The sequence below is a fragment of the Martes martes genome (genome assembly GCF_963455335.1).
Source record: "Martes martes genome assembly, chromosome: 13".
Lineage (NCBI taxonomy): Eukaryota > Metazoa > Chordata > Mammalia > Carnivora > Mustelidae > Martes > Martes martes.
The window spans coordinates 49,483,719-49,503,679 of NC_137901.1; the positions used below are offsets into that span (position 1 = coordinate 49,483,719).

General features: G+C 34.3%; 1 protein-coding gene across 3 annotated transcripts in view; it reads left to right on the forward strand.

Moving 5' to 3' along the window:
- The window catches only part of ROCK1 (Rho associated coiled-coil containing protein kinase 1), a 148,260-nt gene extending 129,350 nt beyond the window's left edge, over positions 1-18,910 (forward strand). For 2 of the 3 annotated variants that reach the window (XM_080821096.1, XM_080821098.1), the window contains exons 26-33: positions 2,782-2,970; positions 4,043-4,202; positions 10,110-10,180; positions 10,386-10,474; positions 14,719-14,797; positions 14,945-15,206; positions 15,926-16,133; positions 17,353-18,910. In XM_080821096.1, coding sequence (XP_080677222.1) covers positions 2,782-2,970; positions 4,043-4,202; positions 10,110-10,180; positions 10,386-10,474; positions 14,719-14,797; positions 14,945-15,206; positions 15,926-16,133; positions 17,353-17,359 — 1,065 coding nt within the window. In that variant the 3' untranslated portion in view covers positions 17,360-18,910. The remainder of the gene's footprint in view (positions 1-2,781; positions 2,971-4,042; positions 4,203-10,109; positions 10,181-10,385; positions 10,475-14,718; positions 14,798-14,944; positions 15,207-15,925; positions 16,134-17,352) is intronic. The other variant, XM_080821097.1, reaches the window with a different exon arrangement.
- The last annotated feature ends 1,051 nt before the right edge of the window (positions 18,911-19,961 follow it).

The following is a 19,961-nucleotide window of genomic DNA, read 5'->3' on the forward strand; positions in this document are numbered from 1 at the left end:
TAGGACCCTGGTATCATGACCTGAGCCAAAGGCAGATGCTTAACAGACTGAGCCACCCAGGCATCCCAGTATTTTTTTACTTTTTTATTAAACATTTGTAATAGCCTCTTTACCACTTACCTGCTCTCCATCTCAGCAGTTTTTTATGTTGCAACCAGATTAATCTTTCAAAAATGTACTTAATATCTGTTGAAAATCCTTCAGTGGAAGTTCTGTGTACCTTTATGTACAGAAACCATGAAGAAAAAAGATTGACATTTGACGTTTATTACACAAAAATTCAAGTCTCTGGAGTCCAAAACAACATAAGTTGAAAGAAAAAAACTAAGTAGAATATTTATAGTAAATACAGATAAATATAAAGAGTATCTACAAATTTAAAAAAGCAATTTAATGTGGAAAAAAGGAGTGCATTTGAGAGAAAAGGAAACAGTAAAGAATTTTAAGAAGCTCAACCATAACAGTAAGCCAAGAAATAGAAATTAAAGTAATAATGGGTTATGTTTTTGACAAATGGGCACATTTAAATTAGATACAATCCTCATATTTGGCAAGAACTTGGGGAAAGTTTTTTTGTATAGTTTTTGAGGGAGTAAACTATGAGAATGATTAACACAGATTAACACATTTTAATGTGCATATTCTTTGACCTAGTAACTGCACATTTAGGAATTTCGCCTATATTAAAAACTCCATAAATGCTCAAAAGTAGTACATAAGGATGTAATTATGCAACAACATTTTTAATGGTGAAAAGTAAAATTAACCCAACCACCCATCAGCATAGTATTGACAAATCATAATACATCCATGCAATGCAAAGAAGCCATTAAAAATAAATGAAATAGGGGCATCTGGGTGGCTTATTCGCTTAAGCATCTGCCTTCGTCTTGGGTCATGATCCCAGACTCCTGGGATCAAGTACCATGTCAGGCTCCCTGCTCAGTGTAGAGTCTGCTTCTCCCTCTCCCTCTGCAGCTCCCCCTGCTTCTCTTTTGCTCTGTCAAGTACATTTTTTTTTAAAAAAGTAAATTAAATAGATACATAATGACATAGGGAAATATTTCCTATGATACATGATATAAAATCAAATTTAAAAAGCAAGTCGCAGCACAGAATGTACAGCATGATTCTGTTTTTAAATTTAAATAGATTTGTAATCAGCTTATATACATAGGGAAAATTTAGATACACACCCAGCAGATTGAAAGAAGAGACTTAAGCAGAGGTGCTCTTTGATGGATGATACTACAAGGGCTTTTCACTTTCTTCATAATACGTTTTTGTGTTTGATTTTTCTTGTAATATGTTAGATTTACTATTGTAAAAAAAAACAAAACAAATACTCATTATGAGCTCAGTGAAGTAAGTTTTTATTGCATTAAAAAATTTATGGGCTTCTCATCCTAGATAGGACCAAATCTACATGGAAATGATAGTGGCTCAGGTTTTTTTCTATTTTTTTTTTTAAGGCATGTTTTCTTAAGATTTTATTCATTTATTTATTTGTCAGAGAGAGAGGGAGAGTGAGCGCATGCACAAGCAGGCAGAGTGGCAGGCAGAGGCGGAGAGAGAAGCAGGCTGCCTGTCAAGCAAGGAGCCTGATGTGAGACTTGATCCCAGGACCCTGGGATCATGACCTGAGCTGAAGGCAGCAGCTTAACTGACTGAGCTACCCAGGCATCCCCTTTTTTCTATTTTAATGGAAAAAATATTTTTTTTTAACATCATTGCTGAAAATACCATGACTTATGTTTTAGTTTATGTAGCTTAATGTTTTTAAGACTTCTGTCTCATTTTGAATATCTTCTTTCCTCTGGCAGAAGGGATTAGCCTCAGCTAACATTTATATTCCCTCTTACATGCAAAAGGACCTCAGTATGGCCTAGTGTGGTTCCCTGTCCGCTTACTTTTCTCCTTGTCCAGAAGAAAAAAATTATTATCTTGGGCCCTATTGCCTGTGTATTGTTTCATCTGATTGTAATGCCATTCTTGGCTGTCCTTGTCTCCCCTCTCTAATATTGTTTCATTTTGCTTATTCAACTCGTGTTTGTCTTTTTAAGAAGCATATGTGGACACATAGCAGGTACACCGGGAAGCCATCCCTGACCTCCCAAGTTTCAGTTAGGTACTGCTCCCATAGCATCCTTTTGCCTCTTTTCTTTTTACTCACCACTCTCTACTATAATGCTTGCTTGTCTGACTCCTCCACCAAATTAGGGTTGATGGGCATAACTTTGGGGCATAACTGTATATTCTATTTTTTTTTAAGATATATTTATTTATTTGAGAGAGAGAGATCATGAGCACAAGGGACAGTGGGAGAGAGAATCCCTAGCAGACTCCGCACTGAATGCAAAACCTGATCCTGGGCTCTATCCCACTACACTGAGATCACAACCTGAGCTGAAACCAAGAGTCAGAGGCCCAACCAACTGTGCCACCCAGGCGCCCTTGTATATTCTATTTTTATATCTAGTACCAGTCATAGTGCCTACATTATAACAAGTGCTGGATAATTGTTGAATGATAAATGGATTTTTGCAAGCCTTTTTGGTTCTTACATTTGAAGGAGATAAAACGGTAATAGTTACTCATGCTACCAGTTATCATGTCCCAACCTTCATTAGGTTCTTACCCTTACACAGAGTCCTGTTTTCTGATTTTGAAGGAAAGAAAAATATATTTTAGTGGAGATTTAAATTAGATTTAATTAGATTATAGTATATATCTAATTAGATGATATAGACCTTTATTAATAATATTTTAATATTTTAATAGGCTGTTAACAAATTGGCAGAAATAATGAATCGGAAAGATTTTAAAATTGATAGAAAGAAAGCTAATACACAGGATTTGAGAAAGAAAGAGAAGGAAAATCGAAAGCTACAACTGGAACTCAACCAAGAAAGAGAGAAATTCAACCAGATGGTAGTGAAACATCAGAAGGAACTGAATGACATGCAGGCGGTAAGGTTTGTGTGTGTGTGTGTATGTGTTTGCAGGATTATTTTCTTAATTTGTCATTGCTCTTTATACCTGTTATCTGTTGATCTTATCTAGATTTTTTAGTATAAAAATGCATATTCAGGTTTGTAGAGTCCACAGATTGATTTTTATGACTCTGATACGAACCGTGATCTTGAAAAACTAGAAAAATACTCTGTTGTCTATTAACCATGATAATTTGAGTAATTGTACCCATTAACATTTGCTTAGAGATGCTGCTTCGAGAGAAACTACCAAGGGTTTGCCTCTTTGATGTTAGACTGAAATAGAGATAGGACTAGGAAAATACTAAGTATAGTTGAGATAGAGGATTTGAAGTAATATAGATTTTTTTTTTCTCTAATCAGGACTCACTTTTTGGAAATCAAAATGTCAAACTTAATTTTTTTATATTTCCTGGCTTGTTAATAGCGCAAAATTAAGAACATGGTCTCTAGACCTAGACTGATTTAGATGCAAGCACTGAATATCATTTATATTTTTACCATCCTGAGAAGGTTTCTGTACCTTGTAAACTATTTTATTCGGAGCCATAAAAGCATTTCCTGTTGTTTTTAACAGGTGTTTCGTGTTTGGTTTTTGATGCTTTGTATTTATTTATTTATTTTGAGAGAGGGAGGGGGGCCCAGCAGACAAAGATGGCAAGAGAGAATCTTAAGCAGGCTCCCCGCCCAGCACAGAGCCTGATACGAGGCTCGATCTCACAAGCCTTAGATTATGACCTGAGCCAAAATCAAGAGTTGGGTGCTTAACCAGCTGAGCTACCCAGGTCCCAGCTGCTTTGTATTTAAAAATTAAAACAAAAAATTTGTTTAAAGCAAGGAGAAAAGGAGGTTACCCAAGCAATGTATTACTGAGGAAGAGAGCTTACATTTTTACAATTATATCATAATCTGTGTAATGAGCATTCATGAAGCTTACAATAATTTTTTAGGAAGAGCAACTTTAGATTCTTTATCATTTATAGTTCCATTAATTCTTAATTTCTTAATGTTGGAAATTTGATAATGATTTTTTGTATTTTTCAAAATAGCAATTGGTAGAAGAATGTGCACATAAGAATGAGCTTCAGATGCAATTGGCTAGCAAAGAGAGTGATATTGAGCAATTGCGTGCTAAACTTCTGGACCTTTCGGATTCTACAAGTGTTGCTAGTTTTCCTAGTGCTGATGAAACTGATGGAAACCTTCCAGGTAAGAATATTTCTGTTCATTCAGGTTTGATTAAAGACATGGAAATTAATGTATGTTTCTTTCATTTAACTTTCTACCCTTTGTCATTTTTTTCCATGGACCTTAAGATATTTCTGTTTCTGATAGCCAAAGTCTGATTATGTCTGCATTTTATAGAACAAGAGCAGTTGAAAGAAATCTTAGGCTATTAAAGTAAATCTGAGAGGCTGTATCTGAATAAAAATTTTGAAGAACCTTATGAACCTATGAACGCCTAACTCCATGGTGAAAGTTGAAGCTGCTGCTTTTACCTTTCACTATTTAAAGAAAATTATGTTTTCATGAGTAACAGCTCTTTAATGTTTATGTTTTTGTTTTTTTGTATTGTTGTACAAAAACTAAGAACTGGGCTTAATAATCAGAACCACAGCAGCCTATATAGAGAGACCTTTCTAATGTAGTAGTGATAAACTTTGGTTAGACTTTGTTTCAAATTTAGAGAAATAGATTAAAAAGGATTGAGAGATGCAGTGAGGGGGTAGTAAATTAAAGACAAAAGTGAGTATGTAGGATTTCAGACTTTTTTCCTTTGTCTTTTTTTTTCCCAGTAGAGAGTAAATTAAAAAATAAACACCCATTCTTGGGTTTATTGTAGTGTAAGTTATAGTACATTTTTACATATATATATATATATTTTAAGATTTTATTTATTTATTTATTTGACAGAAAGATCACAAGTAGGCAGAGCAGCAGGCAGAGAGGGGGTGGGAAGCAGGCTCCCTGCTGAGCGGAGAGCCCATTGCGGGGCTCAATCTCGGGACCCTGGGATCATGACCTGAGCTGAAGGCAGAGGCTTTAACCCACTGAGCCACCCAGGCACCCCAGTACATTTATATTTTTTTAACAGAGGTAAGCAATACACATAAGTTCAATTTAGTTAGAATAAATAGGGTATAAATATACACACACATACATTTGACATCTACATATCCTTTGTTCAGGGTTTTAGAAGTTTTGTTCACATGGTCATAAACATGAAAATCGATTTTAATTTATGTATTTCCTGAATAATGTGTTAGATTTAACTCTTACTTGTATACCATGTTATCCCTGCCCTCTTCCTTTTGTGTCTTTGCTAGCCCCAAATGAGATATCTGAGCACATAGAGGGAAATTTCTTATTAAAATGGTCAAGGATTTCCTTCTGTTTTCCCATTATTGGTTCTCTGAAACCTCCTGCGTCTTGAAAATCTTGTAGGTGCATGTCCTTTATCAGAGGATCACTTTGGATTTAACAAGAACCTCTTGCTTCAGCTGTTGTTTGAAAATCTTTCAAAAGTTAGATTTAATCATCAGAGTATGACTTTTAGGGGTGTTTGGCTACATTCTTGAAATTGTTGAAATGAAATTGTAGCTTAGAGTCCCTCTTCATTAACCCCGAGCTATGTCTTGAGTTATTTAGTAAAGGAATTCTTACTCGATTTAATGGAAGTTAAATATCCTGACCAGGTTTTTTGTCTTTATTCCACCCATTTCCGTTTAACTTTGATTATAATGTCTTATTATGTTTGCCTAGGATTTCTTTGTATTAGGTTAAACATTGCAGAGACTTTATTAATGAATATTACTTAGAAAAATTTGAATTGAATGATGAGTTTGGGAGACATCTAAAGAGGAGGCAAGTGATGAGTTTTGTCTTCCATTCTGGCTTATTCAAGAAAGTTAAATTCAGGATGATCAGATGGTTTGATGGGCAGCCTTAAATTAGGGCTCCATTTAGATTTCTGAATCCTGACCTAATAAATCCGTTTAGGAATCAGTCAGCAAAGAAACTGTAAAATGTTGCTACTGGCTCCATTCTGAGTTACATCACTTAGAATAGCTGTGTATTTTCAGAGATTTTGTTGTAAGGTTTTCAAAATTCAAACCAAGTAAAGGAAAAAATTATACTAGTGGGCATTCTTCATTGCCATGAAATGAGACAGTCAGGTATCCCTGTCTCTTATTAGTGTACTCTTAGTCTTGAAACTTTACAAAGATCTCTATAGTGCTAACTTTCACACTGTATGTAGACAGTAATGGATAATCTTTATCAGTGTTTTTTTTTTTAACCCCTTTTTGCATCAGATGTTTTGCTTAGTAAATTAAAAATCTGTTCTAAATCCATTTACTAGAACTTGGGGTGCCTGGGTGGCTCAGTCATTACACGTCTGCCTTCGGCTCAGGTCATGATCCTAGGGTTCTGGGATCGAGCCCTGAATCGGGTTCCCTGCTCAGCGGGAAACTGCTTCTCCTTCTCCCATTCCCTCTGTTTGTGGTCCCTCTCTTGCTGTCTCTCTCTGTCAAATAAATAAAATCTTTAAAAAAAAAAAAAAAGGTATCATTAAAAAAAAATCAATTTACTAGAACTTAAAAATGGGCATTGGCAAATAAAGTTAAGGTTTTGCCATCATATCTAGAAAGAACTGTTAAAGAATTCTGATAGTCGCTCTTAATATACGAGAGTTACATATGATTCAAGTATCTAAAATTTTTGAAGATAATGACTAATGATTAATTTTACTTAGTTTAGAAAATTAGTTAATTGAACTACAGGCTGAAAAGGGAGAACTTTGTATGGAATACATTTACTTAACAGTTAAAATAAAGGCCTTTTGAAATATGGATCATTTTTTTAGCCCAGCAAGATTTTTTTTTAAGATTATTTATTTTAGAGAGAGAAAGAAAGAACACACATGCATGTGCATGCAGTTGGAGAGGAGGGGGGAAGGTCAGAGAGAGAGAAGGAGATTGAGGTGGGGCTCAGTGCCAGGGCCCTGAGGTCATGACCCGAGCTGAAACCAAGAGTTAGACGTTTAACCAGCTAAGCCACCCAAATACCCTGAGATGTTTTTTGTTGTTGTTTTGGTTTTTTTTCCCCCTCAAGAAGTTGGGTGGATCGGGGCAACTTTGCCTCAGGTCATGATCCCAGAGTCCTGGGATCTAGCCCCTTGTCGTGCTCTCTGCTCAGCAGGGAGCTTGCTTCTCCCTCTGGCTCGGCGTGCTGCTCCCTTGTTTGTGCTTGCTCGCTCGCTCTCTCTCTCTCTGTCAAATAAATAAATAAAATCTTTTAAAAAAAAATGTTGAGTGGATGAACTGATAATATGACTTAGTAATAGATTTCATCATTCAATATAAAGATTCTCATTTAATTATCATGTATATCTAGGGCTAAGCCTCTATAACCTTAGTGGGCATCTTGTCCTTAACTAGATGATTTCTCTTAAGTTTCCCAATTCTAAAAAAACTTAGAAAAAAATGATCTGTCATCCAATCCTGTGAAGTTCTTAAAATCACTTTTATTTGCCTAATTCTTTTATGTCTTCACCCTCCTTTTGGTTCTGTAGCAGGTTGTATCTTAGCGCAGTGTAAATATAAAGGTTACACTTGGGTTAAGATTTTCCCATTGCCTCGATGACAAAAAGGCTAACATGATAACTGCCTCTCCTCCCTTCTTCTCTTTCCTTCTTTAGAACCGCTGAGCTAATAATCTGAAAAGAATGTAAAAGTAGATGAAGCACTAGAAAAAACACTTGATATCAACACTCTATTAATATTCATTATCTCTTATGGATTATCTGCATCATTCTATCTAACTTTATCTCAAGTCTATGTAATTTAAACCTGTAAATAGTGGATTTCTTAGTGTGTTTCCAAGTATTTGAGTATATAACAGCTTCTGATGTGCCCAAATCTAATCAATGGTTTGGAGATAATGCATCTGAAATCTTGAGCATTGATTGATTTCCTTTTTTATATCACTTCTGAATACAATTAAAATATTTTGGGTTGGTTCCTTAGCTCTGTTTCTTAAGAACCTACAGCCATAGGGCATAAATAATTTTGGCATTTATTCTCATAGAGAAATAATGGGGGATAGGATATTTTGGCATACACAATTTTATATAAATGTCAAGATTTCAGTGACTTTCACATCTTTTTTGTGAGGAATTACTTGCATTAAATAGACTTAAGAGGAGTAAGAGCTGCAGTTTGAGACACACTGGAGGGAGATTTTCCTAGTGATAACTTGTTGCTTTTGTAAGATAGAATATTTGTGAGTGATTAGCAACCTTCTGCATATTATTTAATATGAAACTGCCCTTTGGTTTTTAAATTATAACAATTATTTACAAGAGTGGCTAATTCAGAAAAAAAAACAAAACAGAATTGCAAAATAATCAACAAATACTTGTCAAGTACCTACCTACTCTTGTGTGTCAGATATCTTGAGGTATATAAAAATAGTGTTATGATATGGTCCCTGATCTTACAAAACTTATCAAGGAACTACCTAAGAAGACGAAATAATTATTGCTGAACTAAATTAACAGCAACTAAGAAAAATGTTGGGAGAAGGGGAGGATCATTTTGAGCTCAGGTTTCTCATTATCTTCTCCACCTTTACAACTACAGTTTAGATTAAGGGGAGTAACAAAACCAAAGGACATTAGGTGCATGGAAGAAGTTAGAACAAGAAGAATATTACTTCTGATTCAATTAACTGCAAAGCTTTTTAGTTAAAGGACAGAGTAGCATTATGTTCTAGGAACACAAGCTCAGAAATTAGGGTAAACCTACTGTTTTGACAGTTACTGATACAGTGTACTCTTGAGCAAGTCTGTTTACTTTCTAAACCTTAGTGTCTTCATTTGTAAATGGAGAATGATAGTAGAAGCTATCCTATCCTGTATTCATAGGAATATAATATCATATATTCATGGGATAATAGGTATATGAAATGTGGGATGTTACTTGGAAAGCACATGTCAAACCATAAATGTTCAGTAAATGTTACCTATTGTTTTAATTACTCTAAGACTTAGATGTTTTACAGTGGTTTAAGTTATGTGGAGAAAGACATTATATATTCCCATTAGGGTCATGATTTGAGCATTATACTTGAAAATTGGCTACTTTTCTATTTTTTGTGTCTTAAATATTAAAGAGAGATATAGAAAACAATTAAATGCTCTTATTTCTAACCTAATATAAAATAATCATTTCTAACAGAATCTTCTTTTCCTCCAGATATTTCTAATAAGCATTAATTGTATTTAAATAGTAATAATGTTTATTTTTAAATGACTTGATTGAATTTGTCAAGGAATTTCTAGTATGCACAAACTGGTTAAAATATTAGCAGCTAACCAACTCAATTCTATGTTCTTTTGCTGTTGATCAAATTCTGGTATAACATACTTAAAAGACTTCGTTTATATCTCTTTAGTTTGGTAAGAATTGCATTTGGACTTAACTCTAGAATTAAGTACCCCCCAACCAGATTTGGACAGTTTTATTGAAATTTTATAGGTGTTTTACCAAAAAGTTTATCAGAATATTGTGCTGAGAAAACAAATAAAATGCTTGTCTCTTATTCTTTATATCTAGTTGATTCTGCCTGCATTCCTTATTTATTTATCTTCTATTCTTATCTTCTGTGAGTAATAGGATACTTCTCTTGTACTTTTGCTTGCTCTTTCTTGTGTAAATCATTGCTCTGATTTGTTCCACTTGCTGCATTTTTTTTTTTTTGCTAAGTATTTTTATGAGTGTTAAATGATATTTAAAGTCTTCTGTATCATACCCCATTTAAGCTGCAATCCATTCCAGTCTTGCCTGGCTCTTAAGGGTATTGTTTTACTTCATACTTTTATAATTGAGTACTAAATGTTAATTTTATGGGAAAAGTGGCTTGGGATTTTTTTCTGCAATATTTGTATGGCCATTAAAGTTGATTTGTGTGATTGAAGCATGGAAGAGCAAATTATAGCACTTATTCATTTAGCTGTGTTCAAATGCCTGTTGCTGCATGCTGTCAGACAACATGTAATAGCTTTTCCTCTTGTTACAACTTAAGACTGAAGACGATATGTTCTTTTTCTCCTAGAGTCAAGAATTGAAGGTTGGCTTTCAATACCAAATCGAGGAAATATCAAACGATATGGCTGGAAGAAGCAGGTATTATATGCCTCATTTTTTCTAATTGATATTCTGTTATATATTTTACTTTTAAAGCATAGAACTTGTATTAACTGATCTATTATTAGCATTGTTCTCAGATTAATACAGTGCATTTTAGACATAAATGTCAAGTATTGTGCTTATTATTTTAAACCAAGTTAATGTTGCTCGTATATATCTTCCCATTTTTTTCTCATTTCAGTATGTTGTGGTGAGCAGCAAAAAAATTTTGTTCTATAATGATGAACAAGATAAGGAACAATCCAATCCATCCATGGTATTGGACATAGAGTAAGTTGCCTTTGGTTGAATTTTAAATCAGTTAAATATTAACTTATGATAATTATTTTTATACTTATAATTTAGGTTTTCTTTTTTCAGATTTTATTTATTTATTTGAGAGAGAGAGAGCAAGCACCAGTAGGGGGAGGGGCAAAGGGAGAAGCAGACTCCCCACTGAGCAGGGAGCGTGACATGGGGCTCCATCCCAGAATCCTAAGGTTATGACCTGAGTTGAAGTCAGCTGCTTAACCAACTGAGCCACCAGGCACCCCTAGACTTAGAATTTAGTTTATATGTTGGCAAATGATGTTGCATACTTCTCTTAACAAACTTTAAAACTTTGCATTACATCTTTAGCAAAATGTGAGAGGGAAAATTTTGCATAGCTGATTCATGTATTCTAAAGACACATTTTTTATTTCAAGTGTTGATTGGTTTTAGGTTCTAAGAGCATCGCCAAAAGTACTATATATAATTATGTAGTCATTGTTAAGGAAATGTAAATATATCTTTTGTTTTTAATAGAGGCCTTTAATAAGCTTAGGCTTTTTCCTTTGTATTCATTCTAAAACCTTTTCTTAAGCACTGCTGCCTGTATCATCATGGGTCTTATAGATTGTACGAAGATGAGTGAGATGGTTCCATTTTTAAGGAGCTTACGGATAGTAAGAAGTAGTAGGTAAAAGAAGTAGTAGAAAAGGTAAAACATGCAACAAAATATAAATTCAAAGTGAAATGTGGTGGGTGCTATTCATGAAACGTATAAACTTAAAATGAAGTATTGCCATTCCTTGAGAATTAAACATTTGTGAAGTCAGTTATAAGCTAGAATATAAAAAGAATTAAGCAACTGCCAAAGAGCACTGAAATTGTACTTCTCAATTTTTCTTTTTTTCAAGTATAATTAATATACAGTGTTATATTAGTTTCAGACATATAACATAGTGAGTCAACAGTTCTGTGCATTACTCATTACTTATCACAATAAGTATAATCCTAATCCTCTTCACCTAGTATTTCCCCCACTGTCCCACCCACCTCCCCTCTGGTAACCATCAGTTTAAACGTTCTCTATATTTAAGAGTCTGGTTTTTTAGTTGTTTTTTTTCTTTGTTCATTTGTTTTGTTTTTTAAAGTCCACATATAAGTGAAGTCATATGGTATTTGTCTTTCTCTGACTTATTTGATTTAGTTTTATACTTTCTTGACTCCACATATGTTGTTGCAAATGGCAAGATTTCTTGTTTTGTTTTGTTTTGTTATGGCTGAATAATCTCTTCACCTATGGTTGTACACTTGTGTTGCTTCCAGTTCTTGGCTATTATAAATAATGCTGCAGTAAACATAGGGGTTCATACATCCCTTTGAATTAGTATTTTCATATTCTTTGGGTAAAAACCCAGTAATGGAATTATTGGAGCATATGGTTATTCTATTTTTAATATTTAAACCTTCATACTATCTTCCACAGTGGCTGCTACAGCTTACATTCCCACCAGCAGTGCATGAGGGTTCCTTTTTCTCCACATCCTTGCCAACACTTGTTATTTCTTGTATTTTAAACCTAGCCATTCTGACAGGTATAGGGTGATACCTCATTGTTGTTTCTATTTGCATTTCCCTGATGATTACGGATATTGAGCATTTTCTCATGTGTCTTTTGGCTATCTGTTTGTCTTCTTTGGAAAAATGTATGTTTGTGCCCTCTGCCTGTTCTTTTAAGATTTTATTTATTTATTTGAGAGAACAAGTGAAAGAGAGGGAGTGAACACAAGCTAGGGGAGGGGGAGGGCAGAGGAAGAAAGAGAGAAGCAGCAGACTGCCTGCTGAGGAGGGAGCCTGAGATGGGGCTTGATCCAAAAACCCCAGGATCATGAACAGAGCCAAAGGCAGATGCTTAACCAACGGAGCCACCCAGGTGCTCCTCCTCTGCCCATTTTTAATTGGGTTTTTGCGGGGGGGAGGGGGGATGCTGTTGAATTGTGTAAGTTCTGTATATATTTTTTATATTAACCCCTTAATCCATAGATCATTTGCAAGTATCTTCTCCCATTCAGTAAGTTATCTTTTTGTTTTGTTGATTTTTTTTTCTATGTAAAAAGCCTTTTTTATAGTGTAGTCCGAAGAGTTTAATTTTGCTTTACTTTCCCTGCCAAAGGAGACCTATCTAGAGAAATGTTTCTGTGGCTTATGTCAAAGAGATTACTACCTATGTTTTCTTCTAGGAGTTTTATGGTTTCAGGTCTCATATTTAGGTCTTTCCTCCATTCTGAGTTTATTTTTGTGTATGGTAAAAGAAAGTGGTCCGGTTTCATTCTTTTGCATGTAGCTGTCCAGTTTTCCCAGCACCATTTGTTGAAGAGACTTTTTCCCATTTTGTTTTCTTGCCTCCTTCGTTGTAGATTAATTGATCATAAAAGGCATGGGTTTATTTCTGGGCTCTCTGTGCTTTTCTATTTATTTGTGTGTCTGTTCTTGTGCCAGTACCATATTTTTTTTGATTTCCTAATGTTTTAAAGAAGCATTAGTTGTGAAAATTTAAATGATCGACTTAGGTGGAATAACACATAAACACTAATATTAAAGATACCATCTTTCAACTTCAAAAGTTCAGTACTTTCAGATTAATGAAAGTTGGTTATTGGGGTGCCTGGGTGGCTCAGTGGCTTAAGCCTCTGCCTTTAGCTCAGGTCATGATCCCAGGGTCCTGGGATTGAGCCCCACATTGGGCTCTCTGCTCAGCAGGGAGCCTGCTTCCCCCCCGCCCCCACCCCGCTAGCCTCTTTGCCTACTTGTGATCTCTCTCTCTGTCAAATAAATAAATAAAATCTTTAAAAAAAAAAAAGTTGGTTATTTTACCTTTTTATTGAGGCAGAATTTTTAGGTAATAAAAATGCTACATCTTAAGTATTGTGTTCACTGACTTTTGACAATTACCAACACCCATGTAAAACAAGATAAAGAATATTTCCATCACCTAGAAAGCCCACTTTTTTCAGGAGGAAGAAAAAGATCATCTGAATTCTATTACCAAGTTTTGCCTATTCTAGAATTTCATGTAAATTTGTATGTGCCTATTCATTTTCTTTATGGTGTCTTTTAATGGAAGCCAGTTTTAAGAATTACAACCTTTTGTAGTCTAAGAAATTTTGCCTGCCCAAAGGTTGTGACGGTATTCTGTGTTTTCTTTGAGGAATTTTATTGTCTAGCCTTTATATTTAAGTTATGATTAATCTCAAAATTTACTTTTGTGTTTGGTAAGAGGTTGCAGTTGAAGTTAGTTTTGAATGTGTAGGTGTGTCTTTTCCATGTAGATATCTAGTCATTCCGGTACTACTCATTTTTATATATTGATCTTGAATTCTTTAATCTTGCTGTTTACTTACTAGTTTTATTGGGGTGTTTGGTGGATTCCACAAGACTTTTCTACAAATATAATCATGTGCTTCTTTCTAATCTATATGCCTTTATCACATGCATGGATTCATATGAACACCACCAGTTACAGAACAGTTCCATTACAGGGACCCATCTTGCTACCCTTTTGTAGCTATAACAAGGACCCTTTCTCCTTCCCACTCTAATCCCAGGCTACCTGTTCTCTATTCTCCATCTCTGTAGTTTTGTCATTTCAAGAATGTTATATAAATGGAATCAGATAGTATGTAAACTTTGAGATTGGCTCTTTTCACTCAACATAATTCTCTTGAGATTCATCCAAGTTGTTTATTTCTCTTTATTGTTGAGTAGTATTCCATGGTATGAATGTACCACAGTTTGTTTAACCATTCATTTGGGTTATTTTCAGCATTTGGCTATTATAAATTAAGCTGCTGTGAACATTCATGCACAAGTTTTTTTATAAATATAAATTTTCGTTTCTCTGGAATGAAGGCCCAGGAGTGCAAATGCTGGGTCATATGTTAAGCATATGCTTGTTTAGTTTTGTAAGAAAGTGCCATCCTGTTTTTCGAAGTGGCTCTGCAGCTTTTACATTTTTGCCATAATTGTGTGAATGGTATAGTTTCTCTGCATCTTCATCAGCATTTGGCATTATTACTATTTTTAGTTTTTAAATTTATTAGGTATATAGTGATACTGTAATTTTAATTTGCATTTCTCAGATGACTAGTGATGTTGAACATCTTTTAATGTTCTTATTTGCTATCTCTATGTCTTCTTTAATGAAATATCTGTCTTTTACTGTAGATGAGTTTTTATAATAACTTAAATCATACTTATTTTTATTTTAGTAAATTGTTTCACGTTCGACCTGTAACCCAAGGAGATGTTTACAGGGCTGAAACTGAAGAAATTCCTAAAATATTCCAGGTAAAAACCATAATAGATCTTTTACTTAAGTACTAAGTGCATTTTGTGAAGTAAATGCAAATATTACCAATGCTTTTTATACATTTGAAACTTGTATGTACAAATTAAGACTTTTTAAAATCTTTGTTTTACCATTCCTGAATGTAGATACTATATGCAAATGAAGGTGAATGTAGAAAAGATGTAGAGATGGAACCAGTACAGCAAGCTGAAAAGACTAATTTTCAAAACCACAAAGGCCATGAGTTCATTCCTACACTCTACCACTTTCCTGCCAACTGTGAGGCCTGTGCCAAACCTCTCTGGCATGTTTTTAAGCCACCTCCTGCTCTAGAATGTCGAAGATGCCATGTTAAGTGCCACAGAGATCACTTAGATAAGAAAGAGGACTTAATTTCTCCATGTAAAGGTAAGGCATAAAAATTAGTTTCACAGTTTATAAAAAATTAGAAAATTAAGTCCCATTTAAATAGCTTCTTCAAGTGTAGCATTTTCTACACATTTGAAAAGAGGTTGTAAGAAGTAATATTTTGATATGGTGGAGCAACATGTGGCTGTCACTTCACAGTTACAGATTTAGCTTTGAACACAATGTTTTTAAAGAGCATTACCCCCTTTATAAAAAATGTACCTCTAAGAAATTACTCTCAGTTGGAGAGAAGGACTGTAGGTGAGTTCCACTGTATTATTTCTCCATGAGTTTTTTCTTCATACTTGTTTTCTTTTTGTCTGGTTTTCACTGCCTAGACCAACATGCTGGATCATAGACAAAATGTCCTCTAGGTTAGCAGAGGTAGCCTGACGGAAAGAATACAGGCAACAGCTATTTTAAGATAAGAAACTTATGTTCTAAAAATACATTAATTAAAAAATAATAATAATAAAAAAATAAAAATACATCAATTTGTTTCACTGCATTTTTTTGTATTTCTGTTTTTGTTTTTCTTAATAGTTTGTGACTAATGTTTTCTTTTCAAATGTTTGGCCTTAATTAAGGAGAAAGAGATATTTTCCAAGCTTAATTAAGCATAGTAAATCTCTTAAAATTTTAAGAACTTACAAAATTATGCTTCAGTAGAGCCAGTTTAGGTATTATATGACTTCGTCTTTTTTTTTTTTTAAACATAGTAAGTTATGATGTAACATCAGCAAGAGATATGCTGCTGTTAGCATGTTCTCAGGATGAACAAAAAAAATGGGTAACACATTTGGTAAAGAAGATCCCTAAGAATCCACCATCTGGTTTTGTTCGTGCATCCCCTCGAACACTTTCTACAAGATCTACTGCAAATCAGTCTTTCCGAAAAGCAGTCAAAAATACATCTGGAAAAACTAGGTAAGGATTGTAGTGTTAACCTCTTTGACAGTGTGAAAGTGATTAGTATCTATTAAATCTAAAATCTAATCGTTCTTTTCCTTATAGAGGGCATCATTTGTAGCTAAGTATTTATAATATATGACTTAAAATAACTTTACAAACTACTTTGATTCCTGTTTGAAGTTGATAATATTTATAAATGTCATATTTAATTCCACATCTATGTCAGATTTTGCTATCATTGGTTGGTATATATGGCCCATACTTAGCCCTTAATTTTTTAAACAACTTGCAGATTGCCACCCTTTTTAAATGTAAATAGATTCATATAAAACTTTGCTCTTCTCTTCTTTAACTATGTTGGCATAGATTTTTTTTAATCAAAATTATTTGGTATCACTGATGATGGTGTTGCAAATAAACTTCCCAGTTAAGTATACACCTCTTTTTTTTAACTGGTTTTGATAGAATTTTTTCAAAAATATTTATATGTTGTAATAAACAATTATAGGACATAATTAAATCCCTTCCTCAAGAGAGGTTATGATAGATATCTCATTCAGTTCTCATTTTATACATGAATAAATGAGGCCCAGAGGAATTAAGCCACTTGGACAAGATCCCACATCAAGCTAGTGGCATAGTCAGGGTTGAAACCTATTTTTATCCAATTCTCAAACTTAAGTTTTTTCTCCTTTACCAAATACCAACTTTCCTAGAGTTTAATCCCTATATAAGAGAAATACTGATTTGAGGAAGCTGAGACCTAACGTTGATTTGCCTCTCTGTTAATGTCAAATTCATCCCATTTCTTTACTCCTTATTATCAGTAACTGAGTCTAATCCTTTGAAATGAGTAATAGGTATTACACCATCTGTATTCTTCAGCCACCATTACTACTCCAGGGTATTATCACCTCACTCCTGACTGACTTCTGTAAAATCCTTTATCACCTCTCTCCTGTATAAGATAAAGCTGCACCCAAAATTACTTAAAATAGAATTATAGCTTTGTAAAAAACAAAAAAAGACCATGTGTTTGAAATAGAGTACAAGAAGAAAATAATGCTAAGTATATTTTTCCTTTTCCTGTTTTCCAAATCTTGTGTATTTCTTAATCACATATAAAGATAATTTATATTTACCTCTCCCTACAATTTTGTTTCTTGTATTTTTAAACTGAGTATATTTCCTTAATTACAATTTTTTTCTTTTTCTGCCCCCCTTCCCTCTCCAGCAGTTAACCATGTGACCTAACGCCTTGTGGAATCATGTGGAATGCTACCTGATAAACCAGGCTTCTTTAACCATGCAGAGCAGACAGGCTGTTCCTTTGACACAAATATCACAGGCTTCAGGGTTAAGATTGCTGTTATTCTGTTCTTGCTTTGGCACAAAAGCACACTGAGGGTTTTTTTGTTGTTGTTGTTTTGTTTTGTTTTGTTTTTAATTGCGGGTTTGCCTACAGGTAGATTAGATTAATTATTACTATGTAATGCAAGTACAATTGGGGGAAAGCTTAGGTAGGTATATTTTTTTAAAAAGGTGCTGCCTTTTTGAATTTCTAAGAAAACGCCTGTCAATCATGATAGAACACAGTTTTCCTCATATGAGTGAGAGGAAGGGACTTTCACTTTCAAGTGGAATGGCCATCACTATGAAGATCAGCTCATGGAAGGAGTAAAGAAAATATCTCAAAATGAGACAACTGAAATTCTTTTAAATGACTTCAGTCTTTGTGCTCTTGCAAGACTATACAAAACTATTTTAAGAAAGCAGTGACATCACTTGACTTCAGTGCCCTCACTGTAGAATTTAAAAGCCTCACTTTTGATTGCCCGTGGCGGACTTATGGAGAATAATTATTTTACATTATGCTTTACAAAATACTGTATGTGTTTCAGCACGTTTATAGATTGGGGAAATGGGAAAAGGCAAAAAAAATAAAAATTTACATTTAATCTATGCATTTTTGCCAAGCCATATTGAGTTATTTTACTACTAGAGACGTTAGGAACTAACTGTACAAAAGAACCAGGTTTTAAAAGCATTTTGTGGGGTACATCATTTCTATAATTGTATAATGTATTTCTTTGTGGTTTTAAATGATAAAGACATTAAGTTAACAAACATATAAGAAATGTATGCACTGTTTGAAATGTAAATTATTCTTAGAACACTTTCAATGGGAGTTGCATTGCCCTTTTAGTGCCTTAATTTGAAAGAATTATTTTACTGCCATGACTAAATATAGAAATTTCAAAAGAACGTATTTTCAAGAAATTTTGTGTCAGTGGGTTTTTCATTGATAATTGGTTTAATTTAAAATATTTAGAGTTTTGTTGGACTTTCACAAATTGAGTACAATCTTTGCATTAAACTACCTGCTACAATAATGAATGACTTTATAAAATTCTGCAAGATATGTAAGTTTATGTCAATATAAAAGAAAATTATGGCAATACATCTGTGATGTTTTCCAGTTAACATAGGAATTACCAGATAAATACTGTTAAACTCTTGTCCAATAACAAGAGTTGATTCATACATATGGGCAGTATGATTTATTGTTTATTTTTTTAACCAAATACCTCCTCAGTAATTTATAATGGCTTTGCAGTAATGTGTATCAAATAAGAAGCACTGGAAAACTGATTCGTCTCTAGGATGATATGCATGTTTCAAGTGGTATTGAAAGCCGCACTGATGGATATGTAATAATAAACATATCTGTTATTAATATGCTAATGACTCTGTGCTCATTTAATGAGAAATAAAAGTAATTTATGGATGGATACCTTTAATATGACTGGTGTTTTCTCGTGGCTGAAATGATTAGAAACAATGTTATAAATTAGTCCCTGACTGTAAACAAATGTTTGTTAAAGTCCATGATTAGATTAAAGTGGATTTTTAAAAGAAATCTGGTTTGGCTCTAAAACTAGTGGCTACAGTTGAAGAGTTGAGTAATGTCTTTTGGGAAACAGTTTTCTGTGGGTCTCTTGCATTTTTCCATGTCCTGTGAGCAGTGGCTCTGGCAGCTTTAGTTCTGGACTATCTTTACCAAAGAGATTTGTATAATCAACAGCCTTGGACAATATCATGTCTTCCTCAAAGAAAGGCAAGTTCTTTACTGTCCAGTATAATAAAATATAATATCTCCCTCTACAGCAAAAACTGGCAGATTTGCTTATGTTCCTTATAAAAGATTCAGGTACCCTAAACTTCAGGTTCCTCATCCGTAATGCAAACCCACTGCATGCTCAGTAACCCCCTAGGCCACTGTGCATCTGCATCTCCTTGGAGGGCAAGGAGAACTGACAGGAGTGTGAACCTCATGCTGCTTGCTATATTGTTAGTATACAGTTGTTTGGTTCTGTGCAAGGTCCAGTAAAGTACAGAGAACAGTTAATTCGAATTAGTTTAAGAAGGAGAGGATATTAAAAAGAAAAATTAACCTGAGCATGAAACTCTTGAGAACTAAGGGATATTTGAGGAGTGACTCTAAATGCCACATTGTAGAATCAGGTCAGCCAAGAAAGCTGCTTCTCTTCTAAGTTCAGAAAACCACTTAGGGGTGCCTAGGTGTCTCAGTCAAGTGTCTGCCTTGAGCTCAGGTCATGATCTCAGGACCCTGGGATCCAGCCCCACATTGGGCTCCCTGCTCTGTGGGGAGCCTGCTTCTCCCTTTTCCTCTGCCACTTCCCCTGCTTATGATCTTTTACTCTCTCTCTCTCTATGTCAAATAAATAACATTTTAAAAAATAGGAAAGAAAACCACTTAATCCCCAAGTATACCAACATGGCAAGGACCAGGAGAGTGCCTTGATCAGGAAGGCAAACTAC